General features: G+C 39.1%; 1 protein-coding gene across 2 annotated transcripts in view; it reads left to right on the top strand.

Moving 5' to 3' along the window:
* The window catches only part of bbs9 (Bardet-Biedl syndrome 9), a 174548-nt gene extending 165336 nt beyond the window's left edge, over window positions 1-9212 (top strand). For both annotated transcript variants that reach the window (XM_087848408.1, XM_087848407.1), the window contains one exon: window positions 6554-9212. In XM_087848408.1, the coding sequence (XP_087704534.1) occupies window positions 6554-6882 (329 nt within the window). In that variant the 3' untranslated portion in view covers window positions 6883-9212. The remainder of the gene's footprint in view (window positions 1-6553) is intronic.
* Window positions 9213-16540: the final 7328 nt, after the last annotated feature.

The raw sequence follows: 16540 nt of genomic DNA, 5'->3' as shown, positions 1-16540 counted from the left end.
GCAGAACATGTGGGCTTTGAACATGGTGCAGATAGCGTCACTCCCCTTATCTAATCAACACACTGACTTTTGTTGCTGTGGTTTTTGTTTTTGTTCCGTGAGGAACAAACAAGTGTTGCATTCTAAACTCCGGTGGTGAAGCACATTAATGTACAGAAAGCAGTGTCATTCAGAACCTCATTAGGCAGGGTAGTCAAGGCACTTTAGTTTTAGCAAGCACAATCCCTCAACCCGATTCCCACAAAAAAGGACCTATAACTTCTGTGTACACTCAAACTCAAAACTGCTTACAATGTTTGCAGTGGTGACCCTTTTTTCAAATTTGCTGTTGCTTATGAAGGACAAAACATACTAACACTAGTGACATCATGTGTACAGTGTAGTTTTCCACACTATTAAACACCTATGCAGATGATTTAAACCCGTTACTGATCTTTCTGTGCTAGCCATACATTTAACTTTTTCATCCTTTTTTGTCTTTAATAAATCCGATCTTTTACTTTGGTTTTAAAGAATGAAGAGGCTAAGAAAAGTCACTAAAGAAAATGACTTTATATTCCAAAAAAGTTCACCTTCCTGTTCTATACCATCTGTGTAGAGCACTGAAAGCTGCCCTGTACCATCCAGCAGCTTTCCTGCAGCAGCTGTGTTCACAGAGTGTTGCTCATTCAGTTTTCCCATCCACAGTTTATCATGGGATTTAAACTGGCAACCACAAACCCAAATCTGAGTAATATGTGTACAAAAAAATGATTTCATGACACAAGAATAATCATGCAGCCGAGGTTAAGCTACCACAATGGACCAATAAACAGTCTTTGTTCAAATTAAGATGTTCTAAATTGAATTTGGAAATATGGAAACCCAAACTAGGGTTGGAGGGGACGCGCCACTGCATAACTTAGTTACATAGGACCTACTAAAAAACCACACAAAGGCAATCATGTCATTAAGAAACCTAGTTTCTGCATTATTTCTTTTTTTTCTTGCAGAAAAGTGTGTTCTCTAAAATGAAACACCTCCTCAGTAATTTGGTAGAATACTATTAAAATAGATTTTTTTTCCCCCTAATGACCATTCAGTCTAACCAATGATGTGCATTGCAAGAAATATATTACCCCTGGTTTCCTGCCAAACAGGTCCCATCCAGACACAGCTGTAGCAGATTCACATGGGGTTAAAAAAAGGCTGTGCCTGTTTAAGTTCTGACAAAAACCACCAGGCTTTCCAGGTAGCTCGTGTCCCATGCAAAAAGGGCTTAACGTCACTTCGATCCCCGTGGCTATGAGTGATGTAGAGTACACGTTTCTTCATTGTTTAGTCTGCACACTTCCACTTTGTTAGTTTGTTGAAGTAGCAGACTGACAAGATGTGACCTGACCCCTTTAGGTTTCCATAGAGGAGGGGAGCTGACTTCTTGTCTTACAACGTCAATGTTTATCAACTCCTTGCTACTGCTCCCGCGAGGATCTGGCTTTACACACGCTTTTATTTCCTGCTTTGAGAGTACAAATGAAAACCTAAGACAGGACGGTGGTTTTCATGAGAGCTGGGAAATGGTTTTGACATACAAATGCCTGGAAGGTTTCCACAGATTTGCTTGCTCTATTTTTAAAGTGTTACAAAGAAGTTTTATGCTTCAGATTACATGAAAGTATCCTCTGTCATTGCTGTCACAACTCATACTGACTATGACTTCCTGTTCATTAACATTTTTGTAAGACCTGCTTTTTTGTGAATCCGGAAATGAGACCCAAAAACACTGGCATCAGACAACTGAAACCACGCTTTAAAAAATGAAAGTGATTCAAGATGGCAAATGAACAAAGTAAAAAATTAACAGCACTAAATCTATTATAGTCAAACTTTAATGAAAAAAGTGTTGTGACAGTGAAGCATACATGATAACAGGAGTGAGCTGTAAGATGCATGCAAAATCATTTTTAGGGAACTGTCCATTCAGCACCACAAAACTATAACAGAAGCAAAATAAAGTGGTATGTTGGTCATTATTAGCTGTTAGCTTTTATACAAGTATGGACACACGAGGTGTTTCAGAAGTAACAACAAAGTGCACCACAGAACTGCAGAAGATTTGTTTTGGGTCATTTGGAAAGTTTTATCTTTCATCTTTCCAACTTAGACTTACTGTATCTGACCTGCACTTTAAAAAAGAAAGAAAGAAAGATAAACACAAACTGAATTTTGAATTTGTTTTTGTCAAAAGACGTTGAAGTGTCCTAATTCTTTCACAGGTTTCCCATTTTACATGATTGTTAGAAGCCGAATTTGTTTACAAAGGAACATTTTCTTTCTTCCTGCTTAGCTCTATCCATGCAGTAAGTTTTGGTTTTAGTCCTGAAGTGGCCAAGATATGCCTTCACTCACGTACTACGAGGTAAATTTTCACAACAGTGAAAAATGATAGACATCTCAATACCTAGAACAAAAAATAAAATCTGTCTGGCTAGATATTTCCAACTTAAGAAGCTTCAGCTTTCTGCTAAGCTAGAAGCCAAGTTAATCTTTTTAATCACAAAAGAAAAACGTTAAATTGCTGTGTGGCCCCACCTTTTTGTAATTCACATGTATGACCTATTTGCGCTGTGAAAACAAACCTAAGAGGTAAGGACTGTGGACCTTTGACACCAAACATATCAGGGTTTGACCCATGCCTCACATGATGATTGTTTGCGTGCGTTCTGACTTCATCTGTAGCCACAGATTTACCATCAGCGTTAATCTGAACGGACAATATTGGGTTAAATTGTGAACTCTGACATCAAACAGAGATGTTTGACCCAGGTTTAACACTTGGGTGCTACTAGGCTTAGTTTCAGGTTGAACTCAATTTCCTGTTAATGGTCAAACCATTTGTACTGACATTTTGTCTTTTGTAGCTTTTATTTATCTAGAGAAAAACCAAACATTTTTTGTAAAAACAATTTTCAACTGGTTTTTCTTATGTTGGTGATGACCTTTATTCTCAAATCTTACAAGGATTTTAATTAAATTAATTTTTCATTGTGACCTTTTGTAGAATATATCCATTAGATGATACATAAGCCATTCAGTCCTCATATTAATTTGATTAGAGGAGAACCATACTGCGAGGGTGACATCTACAAACCAATAAAAGGTTAAAGTTACACATAAATCAAATTACCTTAAATTTTTTTTAATGTGATGGCCATGGTCATGCCATAGGACAGTGATCCCACCAAATCTACAACAGAATGGCTGGAAAAAAAAATCAACATGTTGCTTGATTCTTTGACGTTTTTAGGCAAACTTCAGGCCTGAAGTTTGCCTAAGCATGATTTAAATGTTGTGGCAGGACACTTGGGGAGATTTGCATAAATGAATATCTGCAGACCGCAATCAAATGAAGCAGCGTTATAAAAAATGTCCAAAATCCCACCATGATGTAAGAGATTGATAAAGTCGTACACAAATGACTTTTTTCCAATTACTGCTGCAAAAGGTGGTTCTACAAGCTCCTGGCTTTCATATACAAGCACAGATATGCTTTGCTTAAATTATGGGAAATTTGTCATATGCATCTAACTTTTAACTTCTTGTTCATTAAAAACATTAAAATTAAAATGCTAAAAAATCATTTAAAGGTCAACTTCGGTCTTGCCGTCTGCAGAGAGTCTCTATTCACATGAAATGATCTCTCAGACCCAAAAATGTGCACATAAGAGATACAGATGCACATGTGCAACACAAGCACAAACTGGAATCTGTTGGCTCAGCTGCTGAGGAGTGATGTGGAGGAAAGTGTGTTTGCAATGCTAGCCAGATAGTTACCATCCAGTTGGGATTAGGTGGTCACTACAGGATTACTCCCATCAGAGACCCCAATGCTGTTGATGCACATGAAAATCATTGATTAGCGCATAGTGTCTTTGGCATAGCACACCTGCAAAAACACAGATGTGCACATGTTTTCTGCTATTTTCACATGCATGTGCTTTCTTTCTGGTCTTTATTTCTTTATAGCTGCAGTTCTTAGATAGAGACACACCCTCACCCAACATTTCTTTCATGTTGAACTATAAAACTTCTGAGGTCACTGAGAGAGGCGGAGGGGGAGAATTTGCATGCCAAAGTGGAAATTTGCTCTTTTGCAGAACAGTTTGCGGTCAGCTTTCTCTCTGTTTGTGCTTCCAAATTATTTGTTCTCACTTGTTCTGTAGAAGCCGATAGATTTTGTGCATGTTAGAGCGTGAAGTGGATTGGCACAGTTAAGGGGTTTTGTGGGTTTTTTGGATCTAATTAGACCTGGTTGGGTGGGTGTACTTAGAAACACAAGCGGCTTAATCAACCGTCTCACCCATTAAACAGTTCAACTGAAACTCAAACAATGGAGCTGCAGACCATAACATCTAATGTCTTATCATCCACGTGTGTTTTCAATTTTCTTGCCTGTGTGAGCAGATTTAGCAATTAAAGGAAATTAGGGGCAAAAATGCCACTTTTGACTAATATACAAAACAACATACTTAAGATATGAAAAAGACACTAAACTACCGATTCTAGTCACTAAGAGATTTAAGGTATTTTAGCCAAAGTCAGTTCTTTTTTTATTACATTAATTTGTTTTTTAGCACACACCGAAAGCCCAGTGCGTGATCTAATGGATTAATTTAGATGTAAAGTGTGACTTTATAAAAAGATATAGTAAAAACTTTTCAGCTATTTGCAGCACACTTAGGACAGACACCCATCTGCCACACACACACCTACACACATACTACCAGAGTCTCTCGTTCTTAAGCCCTAGACGATGGACTGTCTGATTAGAGCTTCTCTCTGGAGTCTGTGAACATGCGCAGTCTTTAGGGAGCAGTCTGTAGTCTCCACCACATGCATGCAAAGACAGATTCATCCACACACGTACACACTGGCAGATATTCTAAGAGGTGGCTCTTGTACTGTCGCTTCCATACGCACGCACACACAGTGAGATACCAGGCTGTAGTCTCCAGTCTGAAAAACCCTCTCCATTCTCATGGAGATAAGAAGCGTGTCTCTTTGTTGGCAGACGCCCGTACCGTTATCACCTTATCAGAAAGCCAATCCAGCGAAGGCAGCGCTGCAGAGTGTGTGTGTGTGCATGTGTGTGAGTGTCTGTGTGTGCGTGGTTGCAAGGGCCCACCCTTGACTCGAGTTAAGTGGGGGTCCTTTGTCATGCAGCAGGTGCTGTTGTCAGTCAATTTGTCTTAATTTTAAAGACCCGTGGGAGTTGCAGTGTATTTGCATCACTCTGTTAAAACACAGGCTGATTGGGTAAACGTTAGTTAATCCTCATTCTTACTCCTAATGGACTTAAAATACAACCCATCTAAAGTTGTATTTTAAGAGAATCTGTGGCCCATTAACATTTTGAACAGCACCATTGTCTTTGCGTGTGTCCACATGGCTAAATCCCTTCTTCTTCTTTATTCTCTTTGCAGTTTGTAAACAACAAAACTGCATCTAGGCCACCACCTGTGTGAAAGCTGCTCCAGTCAGTCCTCTCTTGTGGTCACAGATTCACTTTAGAATTTTTATTTTCATATTTTTCGGCTCCTGTTGTCAGACAGCAGAAAAACAATTATCCTGGCACTGATCCGCTGCCACTCTGATCTCATCTTTGTTTTATAGCATTAGCATCATCATCTTAAAGCAACATCAGCATAACCCCGTATTATTGTAATAGCTACACTGAGTGTTTGACTTGAACTGGTATTTAAAATGATAGATGCTGGATGTTTTTTTTTCCACATTAATGCTCTCTAGTACCATTATGTCATTATTTTGGGGGTTCCTTATACCCACTAAAACATCAGGGGTTTTAGGATTTTTCTAACAATGTAAGTGCAACTAACTTTGTTAAATGAATAATATAAGTGCAACTAATAGTTTCACTTATATCGACATGGTTTTGCAAAATAATACAATTACTACTTTTGCTCGTCTTCTGTTTTATTTCTAATCCGTCTCATTCATTGCATTTAATAATTTAACAATCTTAAACAACTGTGCCTGCAGTTTAATTCCTCTGGCAGCAGGCCCCTTGTTAACTGCAGCCATATGGATGGATTTAGGACTGTTTTTCGATCTTAATTCAAAAGTGAGGATGGAAAGAGCTGCCTTCTTGCCTAAAATCAAGGGTTTAAACTTGCTATGATGCCAAGATTGGCCTTCATGAGTTAGTTGAAGTGAGAATAAATAAGTGACAATTCAATTTAGACTCAGCTTAGTTATTAATTAAGACTTTTTGGACCTTTTTGGAGAGTCAAATCAAGCTTAAATTTACTATTTGTGACCTTCTGATCAGACCAAACCTCTAGCCATCTTTTTTATTACCCTTCTCTGACGCTTGGGTCACGGTGACAGCAGGCTTCTACAGCTCTTCCCAGGCTTCCCTTGTCACTCTCAACTTCGGCATCACTTTGGCTGAGACCTGAGACTGAATGTCATGAATGTAATGTTTTTGAATAAAGAAGTAGAGATATTAAATCATATGTAAGGAAATTTACATATTTTTTATTTTCTTCTCTAGAAAAAGAGAAGAAAGAGGTGTCCAAGGAACCATCAGAGGCAAGCGTAAAAGAAGAAGAGCCGATCAAGGAGACAAAAAAGGAGAAGAAGGAGTCATCCAAGGAGAAGAAGGAATCCAAAAAGGAATCAACTAAGGAGCCCAAAGAGGAGGCAAAGAAGGAGTCCAAGAAGGAATCATCTTCTTCCAAGGAGAAGAAGGAGTCATCAAAGGAGAAGAAGGAGAAGGAAAAAGATAAGGAAGGGAAGGAGGCAGGAGACAAAAAAGTGTCCAGGAGATCATCACTTAAAGTGAAAGAGAAGAAGAAGGAGCCAGAGGCTGCGGAGGGTTAATAGAAACAGTGCGATAACATAATATGCACACACATACAGAAACAAAACATGTCTAAACAGCATATACAGATACAATATGCACATCTGGGGGCTCGTACATATAAATATACATGTGTTTATATACAGTTCACATTTAAACATATACAAAGCCATGTAATTCAATCGGACACAAATACACATTTATACTCAGTATACACAATAAATACAGTAAATCGACTCGGTCAAGGTCACGTGTCTTAGCAGCAAAACAGTTTCCTCCTATTGGGATATTTACATGTTCTAGTAATAGCTGATCTCAAAAACACACACACACACTCTGCTGATCCACCACATCCAATAGTTTTACTGTACCCATGGAGAGTGAGGAGGAAGGCAAAGTTGTCCTCCTCTCAGACATTTTGCTGACTTTCTCCTTCCGCCTCAGCAGCAACTGAACCCACAGCCCAGTACCTCCCTAATCCCCAACCACGCCCCGGCCCACGCTTACTTCTGGCTGTGACGTCGCACCCGCCTTGTCGCCCCCTCGCATGGCACCAGGCCTTGCCTGAGCCTCCCCCGTCTGTCCACTAAGAATAAACCGCCTGAGGCGTTCAGCCATCCTGCTGCTTCCGGGTAAATCAAGGCCACATCCTACATTTGGTTCCGTCGCCACCCCCTCCGACCTGGGGTTTTATTTTTTTAAAGCCGGGATACTCAAGGACATGCGGTGGCTGATGGACACATAATTGTTGCTGCGGAGTCGAACCTGAGACTGTTTTTGTATGATGGAAACCAACAGGGTGTTTCCTGAAAAAGCGGCGTGGCAGTCCAGAGTCTACACGGCCAGTTTAATACTCCAGCCTTTTCTGCTCATCCTTAAATAGTCAGGAACATTGTGAAGGGCAGGCTGGTTTTAACAGCTGCGTACAGCAATGTTATCGCAAGATGTTTGCACCAGAGCAGGAAATGTCTTACTGCACTGTACTAAATGATGTCAAAGAGTTAGTTCATTTACAGTAGAGCAACACTGCATATTGTCTTACTTTGGGTTGTGTCTTGTCTTTGTAAAGTAGATGTGTGTGTGTGAGTGCGGAGGGGTTTCCAAAGATGTCCGACAGCACTTCTGTCTAAGCGCATAGGTCCCTTTACATTTCATAGTCAGAAACATCTTCTCTTTACTCTAAACACCACAAATGCAACCATGTTCAAACATTTTTGAATTATCGAGTCAAAAAGTATGCATTATTTAGGCACCAGGAAAGGGAAGTTTGAAAATAATATACAATATAAATAGAGTTAGCCAGTCCTCATAAAAAGACGCAAAATAAGATAATTACAGAGGCTCTTTGGTGAGTTTATCATACTGGAACTGGCATGTACAGACTGGAGAGTTTATTGGTCAGCTTAGAATTTAAATGTCTGTACTGGCTGATCAAATTTACAGCATACTGTATGTGCAACACTGAGCTTGAAGGGTGGAGATGCGAATCTGTCTGGACAGTTGAATATAAACCAAAAAGCCGTTCGCTGAGTTTTGTTCCCCAGATGAAACAATCACTACTTGTTAAAACATATAGTTGCGTCCCTGGTTTAGAGATTTATAAAACAAATATGTGATATTATATTGTAATATATAATTTTGGACACACTCACTCATACAAATCCACTTAAAACACATAAATTTAATAGCTTTGAGCTATATTTAAGTCAGAATTGAAGCTTATAGACTTCAGCCATATGATCTGTGCCAGCAGCAATCCCAGCGGCTCTGCACTCCTCTACAAGTCAACTGTAAGCATCATGTCTTTATGTTTAGTTTCAGCCCTACTGTCTGCTGGGAAATTTATATTTAGTTTGTATTGTGTAACAGAGTCCCTGTTTGCAGCAGTGCCTACGGCTACTGCTGACTGATCTGATCAAAAAATGACATAGTATGGGTGTATATCTTATTTTTGTATGTAAATATTTTAAAATGTAAACTTTGAGCAGAGGTAAAAACAGATAAGCCGAAACCAGCATCAGCTCATCCTTGTCAAGAAGGACAATTAGGTTAAGTTTGTGCTGTTATAAAGGGTTCCCAGTGGACACAAGGTACTACATGGCAATGTTTTTGAATACCTTGAATGTTTATAATGTACATTAGGTTTTGTAATTGTTGTATTAGTGGTGCAGATTTACCAAGCTCTCGTTCCGAGGTTGCTTTTTGTAGCCACAGTTCATTTAAAAAAGAAAGTTTCTGTACTCCAGAATAAGTCACGACTTTGTCATTAGTCTGCAGCAGGTGCAAGATCACCAACGATGTGAATGAAATAACCCATGTTTATGAATGTTTACTAATAAAAGTAGTCAGCTGTAAGTTATCAAAGGTAGTGCTGTAATTGTGTTTGGTGAACTTTGTTTATACATGCGGTGTGATTTCCGTCTACAGTGCACCCTCTCTATAATGCTGTTCTTTCGCATTCTTGCTGTTTCGTGAATTTTTTTGTGTGCAATTTTTACAGCGCATTGTGTTCTGCGTCCTCATTGGCTATAGACCACTGTCAATCAATGTCCTCCATGCCATGTCTCCTATACAGTACAGAATGCGTTCAGCTTGTCGAATTTACATAAATCTGCGATCACTAGCAGTATGACTCTGAAGTGCTGTACTGCATATTTATAAATTTTCTCCCCAACAAACACAACAATGTAGATGAAACATTTTGCACCGTCAAAGGCACCTGCGGTAGCACCCAAAAGGCAGAGGAAGATGCTAACTGTCTGTGATGGACCGAGCAGCAAAGGAAAACATAATTGGTTAAATCATGCAAAAAGAATCAAAATCTTGGGCCCATAAAAGAGGTCAAAATAACAGAACTCTACTCAAAGTTGACAACAATACTGATAACACAAACAAACTGACCTAACTTATTGAGACAAAGGGGAAACTTAAATAGTGGCTGATCAGCCCACAAAACCACAGAGGGATAAAACACACAAAATCTAACTAAACCTAACATAATGAACTCCAATTCCCCCCCAAGGACCCGAGTTATGGGATGAACCAATTTGCAGTCTTCCTTTAAAGCTCGCTCCGCCCCTTTTCCACTTCTTGGCTCCTCAATCAAGGGACCGGAGCAGCTGCAGCTAAGGTAACTCAGGAAACAAAGATTAAATCATACATAACAGTGTAAAATAAAATGTGCGCACTTATTTTAGAATGCAGTGTTATGTGGATATGTGAATTAATTCTGAACCAAACCAGTTATTCATTGTCCTGTAAATTAATTCCTATATGTAAAGAAAGACAAATGTGACAAATGTGAATGCAATGTTATGTATAACCCTCTACACTAACATGGTGGATATTACCACTGTGTGGCTGTAAGTGCAGCCATCACACTATCGCACAACAAGCTGGACTTCTGGACATGCTAAAGGAAGGTAGGAGTTACTGTATTTTTCAGATTATAAGGCGCATTAAGCGAAACAAAACAGCCCGATAAGTCAAACTTTTCAACTCAACTCATTCTTCTTGCTTCCTTCACTTCCGTACCATTGATTCATTAATGTTGAATTCTCTTACAGCTGCTCCATTGCCATGTTCGGGACCTGAAAACAGGGTTTGATCTTTGGTTTCATTCTATAATACTGGACTTATTTTTCTACAAAGGTTTAAACTTTAAAAGTGTTTAAACAAGAGAGAAAACTGTGCAAATGTTCATGCCTGTCTGAGAAAACTGTATAAAGTGTGTAGTGAGGGGTTTGACAGCCGCAAAACATCTATAATAATTGTAAAAAATAAAGTTGGCTACTTCGCGGATATCACCTATCGCGGGTTATTTTTAGAATGATAAACGAAGGACCACTGTATATTTGTCTTTGCTCTCCTTGTGCAGTAATATGGTCAAGACATGTCACTTTGAGCTGAACTCTTCTTTGCAGAAACACAACAACAGTCATTTTTCTTCCTGCAAGGAGAAGTTCTCCACTACTCTTCCTTTGGTGCTGAAGCTGTAAGTAAATCATAACTGTTAGAAATTTCCTGGATTTTAACACCAACTTTTTTTCAGCTTCACAATATTTAATGACTTTTTAGTATAAAACAGCACATTTTAAAAAAAACAAAGAAAGTTCCCATTTCCTCAGAAAAATAATACCAGTTTCAATAGCATGTCACAGCTTTTCATCGGTCAGACATCCAACGTCATTACAAAGAAATACACTGACATGGCTTCTTCATTCAACCTTTCTTTCTTTGGTGTGGTATGGTAGACCATGTGAGATGGGTTTGTCAGTACAAAGGCTTCAAAACTGACTGTGATTAAGACTTCTGGTTCAATTAGCAGCTCATGTTCATTCTAATAATGTTGCAAACATTAGATAGTTTCCACATTTTACAAAGGCATCCAGTGGGGTCAGTCATGCCTCTGTCAGTTAGTTTGGCACCATTTCTAAATTACCCCAGGCATCTTTTTCTGCATTCTGTATTTCTGCATATCAGATAACATACATACATAATAAGTTGTTTTATTTTAATTTAGAGGTCTATAGCTATGGTGTAATTATTACCACTTTTTTATATACAGTGATGCCTAATAATAGATGGATACAATCTAAATTAAATGACAACTATCACACAGAAAACTCACATCCATTTTTTTATGATAGTTCTGTGAATAATACCCGTTATGGACCCCTTTTGCAATCAGAACTGCATTAATTCTTCATAGGATAACTTCAGTACAGTGTTGGACTCATTCCTAGGCATGGGTATCGTTTAGGTTTTATCCGATACCGGTGCCAAACCGGTACTTTTGAAACGGTGCCGGTGCTTAAACGGTGCTTGAACCGGTGCTCGAACCGGTGCTTAAAGAATGGAAAACACAAACTTTGTCCAAAAACGTCTCATGTTTAGCTGTTTTATTGTAATAAGATAACAACGTTAGCCTTTTCTGCAGCTATAGGGCATATATGGTATCACTCTTGGCTGGAAGCAGTGCTTAAACAATGGAAAAAAACCCCACAAACTTTGTCCAAAAACCTCTCATGTTTAACTGTCTTCCACTTTTTCTTTGGTCATTTTAGCCTTTTTTGGCCAGGGTGAAGGGAGTACCTGCCATCAAACAAGAAGACAGCCGCATGTATCCACGACGGTGTTTGCTAGTTCACCTTACATGCATTAATGTAATAACGTGGTTAGCCTACTCAGCGTAAATTACACACGAACAACATTAAGCTACTCACGCAGAGAAGAACGGCTGCTGCTGCCATCATCATCCGTCATCATTTCTGCTACACTGGCAGGGCTAGGGGCCAGGACTCTCCTCTTCTTGGGGGATGTTGCTAACTCCGGGTCGATAACAGGCACCACACCCACAGTAGATGTGCTCGGTGTGAGGTCTTGCAGCAAGCTATCAAATACGGTGCATTTCTCGGCTTTTAAAAAAACGCTATGCGTCACCAGGTATTTCATCAGATTCGAGGTGCACAGTATCACAGTATCACCTTAAAGCACTTGTTGCAGGCTGCTGAGAAGTACAGTGAAGTACAGCCAGACTTTTGACCGCTTTGCCTTGGGCATTTTTAATCTGTAGTTCTGCTCTAAAAGAACGTACGTACCTGGGCCCACCTACTATCCTTGGAAAGGTAAAATGATTGGCTAGAATCCAAAGTGTATGACATCTCAGGGAAAAAAAGCACCGAAATGTGCATTCAAAATATGCCCAGATATACCCACCAGCATCCTGTAACAAAGCAGTTGGGGGTGGATCAAGGCAGGATGTATCCATGCTTTCATGTTGTTTACGTGAAATTCTGACCCTGCCACCAAAATGAAGCAGCAGAAATCTGAACAGCAATTTTGGTGAACCTTTGTAAATTGTAGCCTCAGTTTTTTGTTCTTACCTGACAGACATAGTACTGAATGTGGTCTTCAGCTGGTCCTGTAGCCCATCTGCTTAAAATTTGATGCATTTAGAAATGCTGTTCTGCATGACTTGGTTGTAACCAGTCGTTACTAGTTACTATTCCTATCAGCTTAAAGCGGTCTGGCCGTTCTCCTCTGACTGGAAATTCACTGGATATTTTCACACCATTTTCCATAAACCCAAGAGTCAGACCAACTCTTTGGGTTTTGTGTGCCTGTAACCCAAGACCAACTAAAATCTTGCCGTGTTCAAAGTCACTTAAATTACCTTTCTTCCCATTTCTGATCCTTAGTTTGTTGTTCGGTTGTTTTGACCGTGTCTGTATGCATAAATGCATGAAGTTACTGCCATGTAATTGGTTGCTAAGATATTTGTGTTAATGAGCAGTTGTAAAGTTGCCAGTGAGTCTATAATAATTGTTGCAGCAACTTAGGTCAGCACCTTGTGCATATTTAGCATACCGACTGGAGCAGCCAGGGATCGAGCCACCAACCTTCCAGTTTGTAGATTTGGTACTCTACCTCTATCCAGAGCTACACCCTCATTACTGTACATTCTGTTGTGTTTATATTTCTGTTTAAAATGCACCAGAAGTTCCTCTGAGATGAATGAAGTTCTAATCTTGTATTTGTAGCAGAGACGAATGCACAAGAAACAAAACACTCATTTAGACTAGTTACCAAAGCTTCACCTTGGAGCAAAGACGTGTCTATAGGTATTTCAGCATGCTTCATTCAATTTCACCTTTTTAGTGCAACGATTGCTTAACTTTTTCTCATTTTCCTCTTTGAATTCCAGCAAAGATGACCTTTTCACATGGACAAACGGTTAAATGTGCAAATTTCCATCATTTCTCACACTCTTACATTTCTGTGTTTCCACAGAGAGTTGTGGACAAAGAGTGAAAGCCAACCTAACACTTGTCAAGTTGAGAAACGGAGCTCAGTCTGACGACTTTTGAAGTGATCCCCTTTTGTTTATTCTTTTCCCCTCTTTTTGGGCTGCGCGGGCGAGATCAGCTGCAGATTGGGTAACGGTGCTAAAGCAGAGCTGCTGCTGTTTAAGTTGGCAGCAGCTCCCAGTGTGTGTACATGTAGGAGCGCTACAGATAGAGTTACACTGCCACAAAAACTCTCTCAATTTTTGTTTCCTTTTCTCATTTGGTCAAATATTTTCATTTCACTCTTTCAGCTCATACCTGCCATTACGTCTCTCTTTTCAAAAAACGTGATCTTTGTTTTTCTTTAGTTATATTTATCCCCGCTGTCATCTGTCTTTACAGTTTCTCGTGAATTTCTTCTGTTCTTATCCCTCTTTCCTCTCCCAATGTTTTTTCTCTCTCTGTTGTATCTTACATCTCTCGCTCTTGCTCACTCCTTATCAGTTTCTTCCTTTCTGTATTTTTTTTTTAAAACTCTGTTTAGGTTTCCATTTCCTCTTTCACTAACTCTTTCCCAATCTTTTACTTATGGTCTTGATTATCTTCTTTCATCGTCCCTTTTAACTTTCACCCTTTGGTCGGTCTCTCTTAGCGTTTTATTCTCTTTCCCACCACTTCATCCCTCCATCTGTCATCCCTCACAGAATTATCTGACTCTCTTTGTTGTTTTCTTTCGTCTTTCAGCACTTTGCAGCTCCTTCTCCACCCATAGCAACTTTTCCTGGAAATCTTAAACTTTTTCAAAAGCTCAGGAACTCAAAAACTCTACCCCCTTTGTCCACATGACGTTCCAACTTTATATCTTTGGACATATTTCTGACCTTACAAAGAAAAGAATAAAAGACTCCCTGCATCTCTGCAGCACAAACAGAAATAGTTTTCGATATTTGTGTAGAATAATAAACATGCGTCGGGTACAAACAAATGGAAATGGTCAAAAGAAATGGATTAAACTCAACTAAAGACACAGATGAAAAATATCTCATAAGGTTCGAGGAGTGTTTGAAAATGTTACACGTCCACTGATTTGTGGTTCTTGCAATACTTATTTTTGTATGTCAAAATCCGGTTAACTAGTCACACAGAGTTCAGCTCTTCCTGCGAAATGAATGTTGCACAAGAATCGGTCACATGTGTAGTCAGCGTGTTAGTCTCACAATGGAGTGTGTTTATCTGGAGCATTTTTTGTGTGCCTGTAATTGTTTCGGATGAGTTTTTCATTCTGTCCTGTTCTTTTTTCTTCTGCTCCCTCTTTTTCAAACTCAGCATTCATCTTGAAGGTTGAAGATAAAATGAAGATTTCCAAAAAAAAGGCTGCTGTAGAACAGACAGCTAAACGATGCTGTGCTGTGCCAAATCCAGGTCTGTTGGATGTCCAAGCTACTTTCTGTTCCACCATTTGGTTCGTTTTTCCATCACAAAACGAATTAGTCCCCACTTTTTCTTCCTGTCTCCTTGCCTCCTCCTTTCTTTACTTTTGCCATTTCTCTGTTTCATTCTGCTTAGAGTTTATGTGTTTTAAACACTTTCCCAGATTTAGTTTTTTTCCTCATCAGTAACTTCTTCCCTCTTTCACGCCTGTAGTAAATCAGCACTGATGTGAGGAACCACTAAACGTAGCTGCACACGCCCAACTGTTAAAAACATCAAACAATACTTCAACAATCAAAGTGTAACGGGGGCCGCAGTGGCAGTTTGGACAGAGCGCAGAGTTGGGATTCAGACACCGAGGAGCAGACGTCTCTTCTGGGGTTTTATTTCCAAGCTTATTTCTGTCTCTCTGGGTTTAAGGCGTAAACAAACTGGATTAGATAATTGCCGCATCATTTTACTCTCGCTGCAGATTTGAAGCGTCAGCAACGTTTCATTTCTGCCACGGGGAACTTAAGCTCGGATTTCTTTTTTTGTGTGAACAATACTGATCCTGTGTTTTGATCCCAGTGGAAAATTACAAGAAATGATCTTTCCTTGGTAACGCAGCTACATCGTGTTTTTACTTCACAAAGTGATGTTATCGCATTTCAGTCTTTTATGTGAAAGGACAATAGAAAATAGTATTTATGATATGATTTGTTCCATTTTGTAAGAATTCATCTTTGTGTCCATTTTTGCCATAAAATTATTTAAAATAAATGTGTTTATTTATCTACTTGTTTTACAGATTTATTTACAGATATTCAATACAAACGTCTTCAATATATTTGCTATAAAAACACAGTTTTAGTGCAATAATATTCCCTGAATTACACCGAATCAAATTTTATCTCTTAAAAAAATGTAGGCATTGTCTTTAATTTTTGTGATCATGGGAAATAAAAACTGAAAATCATAATGTATACAAGTGTCAGTGTCATGAGTCAGAGTGAAGGGTTTGTAAAATTTCTCCAATAATAACTTTTATGAAAAATATCTTGTCCCCCCTGAAATTATACTTGGATTCAAGTTTCTTTGCATCTCTCTGATCATTTCTCTGGTGATTTGTCTATATCATGTTTTCATGACACTTTGGCAAGTTATATAAAACCAAAACTAAATGTGAAAGACCCTTTTAGTTAAGCAACATAAAAATAAAAATATATTAAACGTTGGTTGTCTTTATTGGAGAGGTTGCTGCCGTCAAGGAGCCCTGTTGCCATGGAGAAGGGGTTGCTCTGCCTGCAGAGATGTTTAGGTAGATCATAAGAGTCAAAGTGAGTATTTCTTAATGTTGTGGCTGATACGTGTATGACTCCAAGCTTCAGAACTACCACTCTTCTTATTTTAGCTGCTCTCTTTAGGAGTGGATCATCTGCTTCGATCTCACCTCAGCATCCTCCTCTGTCACATCAAC

Source organism: Neolamprologus brichardi, chromosome 11 (assembly GCF_056152115.1).
Source record: "Neolamprologus brichardi isolate AB-2024 chromosome 11, ASM5615211v1, whole genome shotgun sequence".
Taxonomy (NCBI): Eukaryota; Metazoa; Chordata; class Actinopteri; order Cichliformes; family Cichlidae; genus Neolamprologus; species Neolamprologus brichardi.
This window is presented reverse-complemented; position numbering and strand designations above follow the sequence as displayed.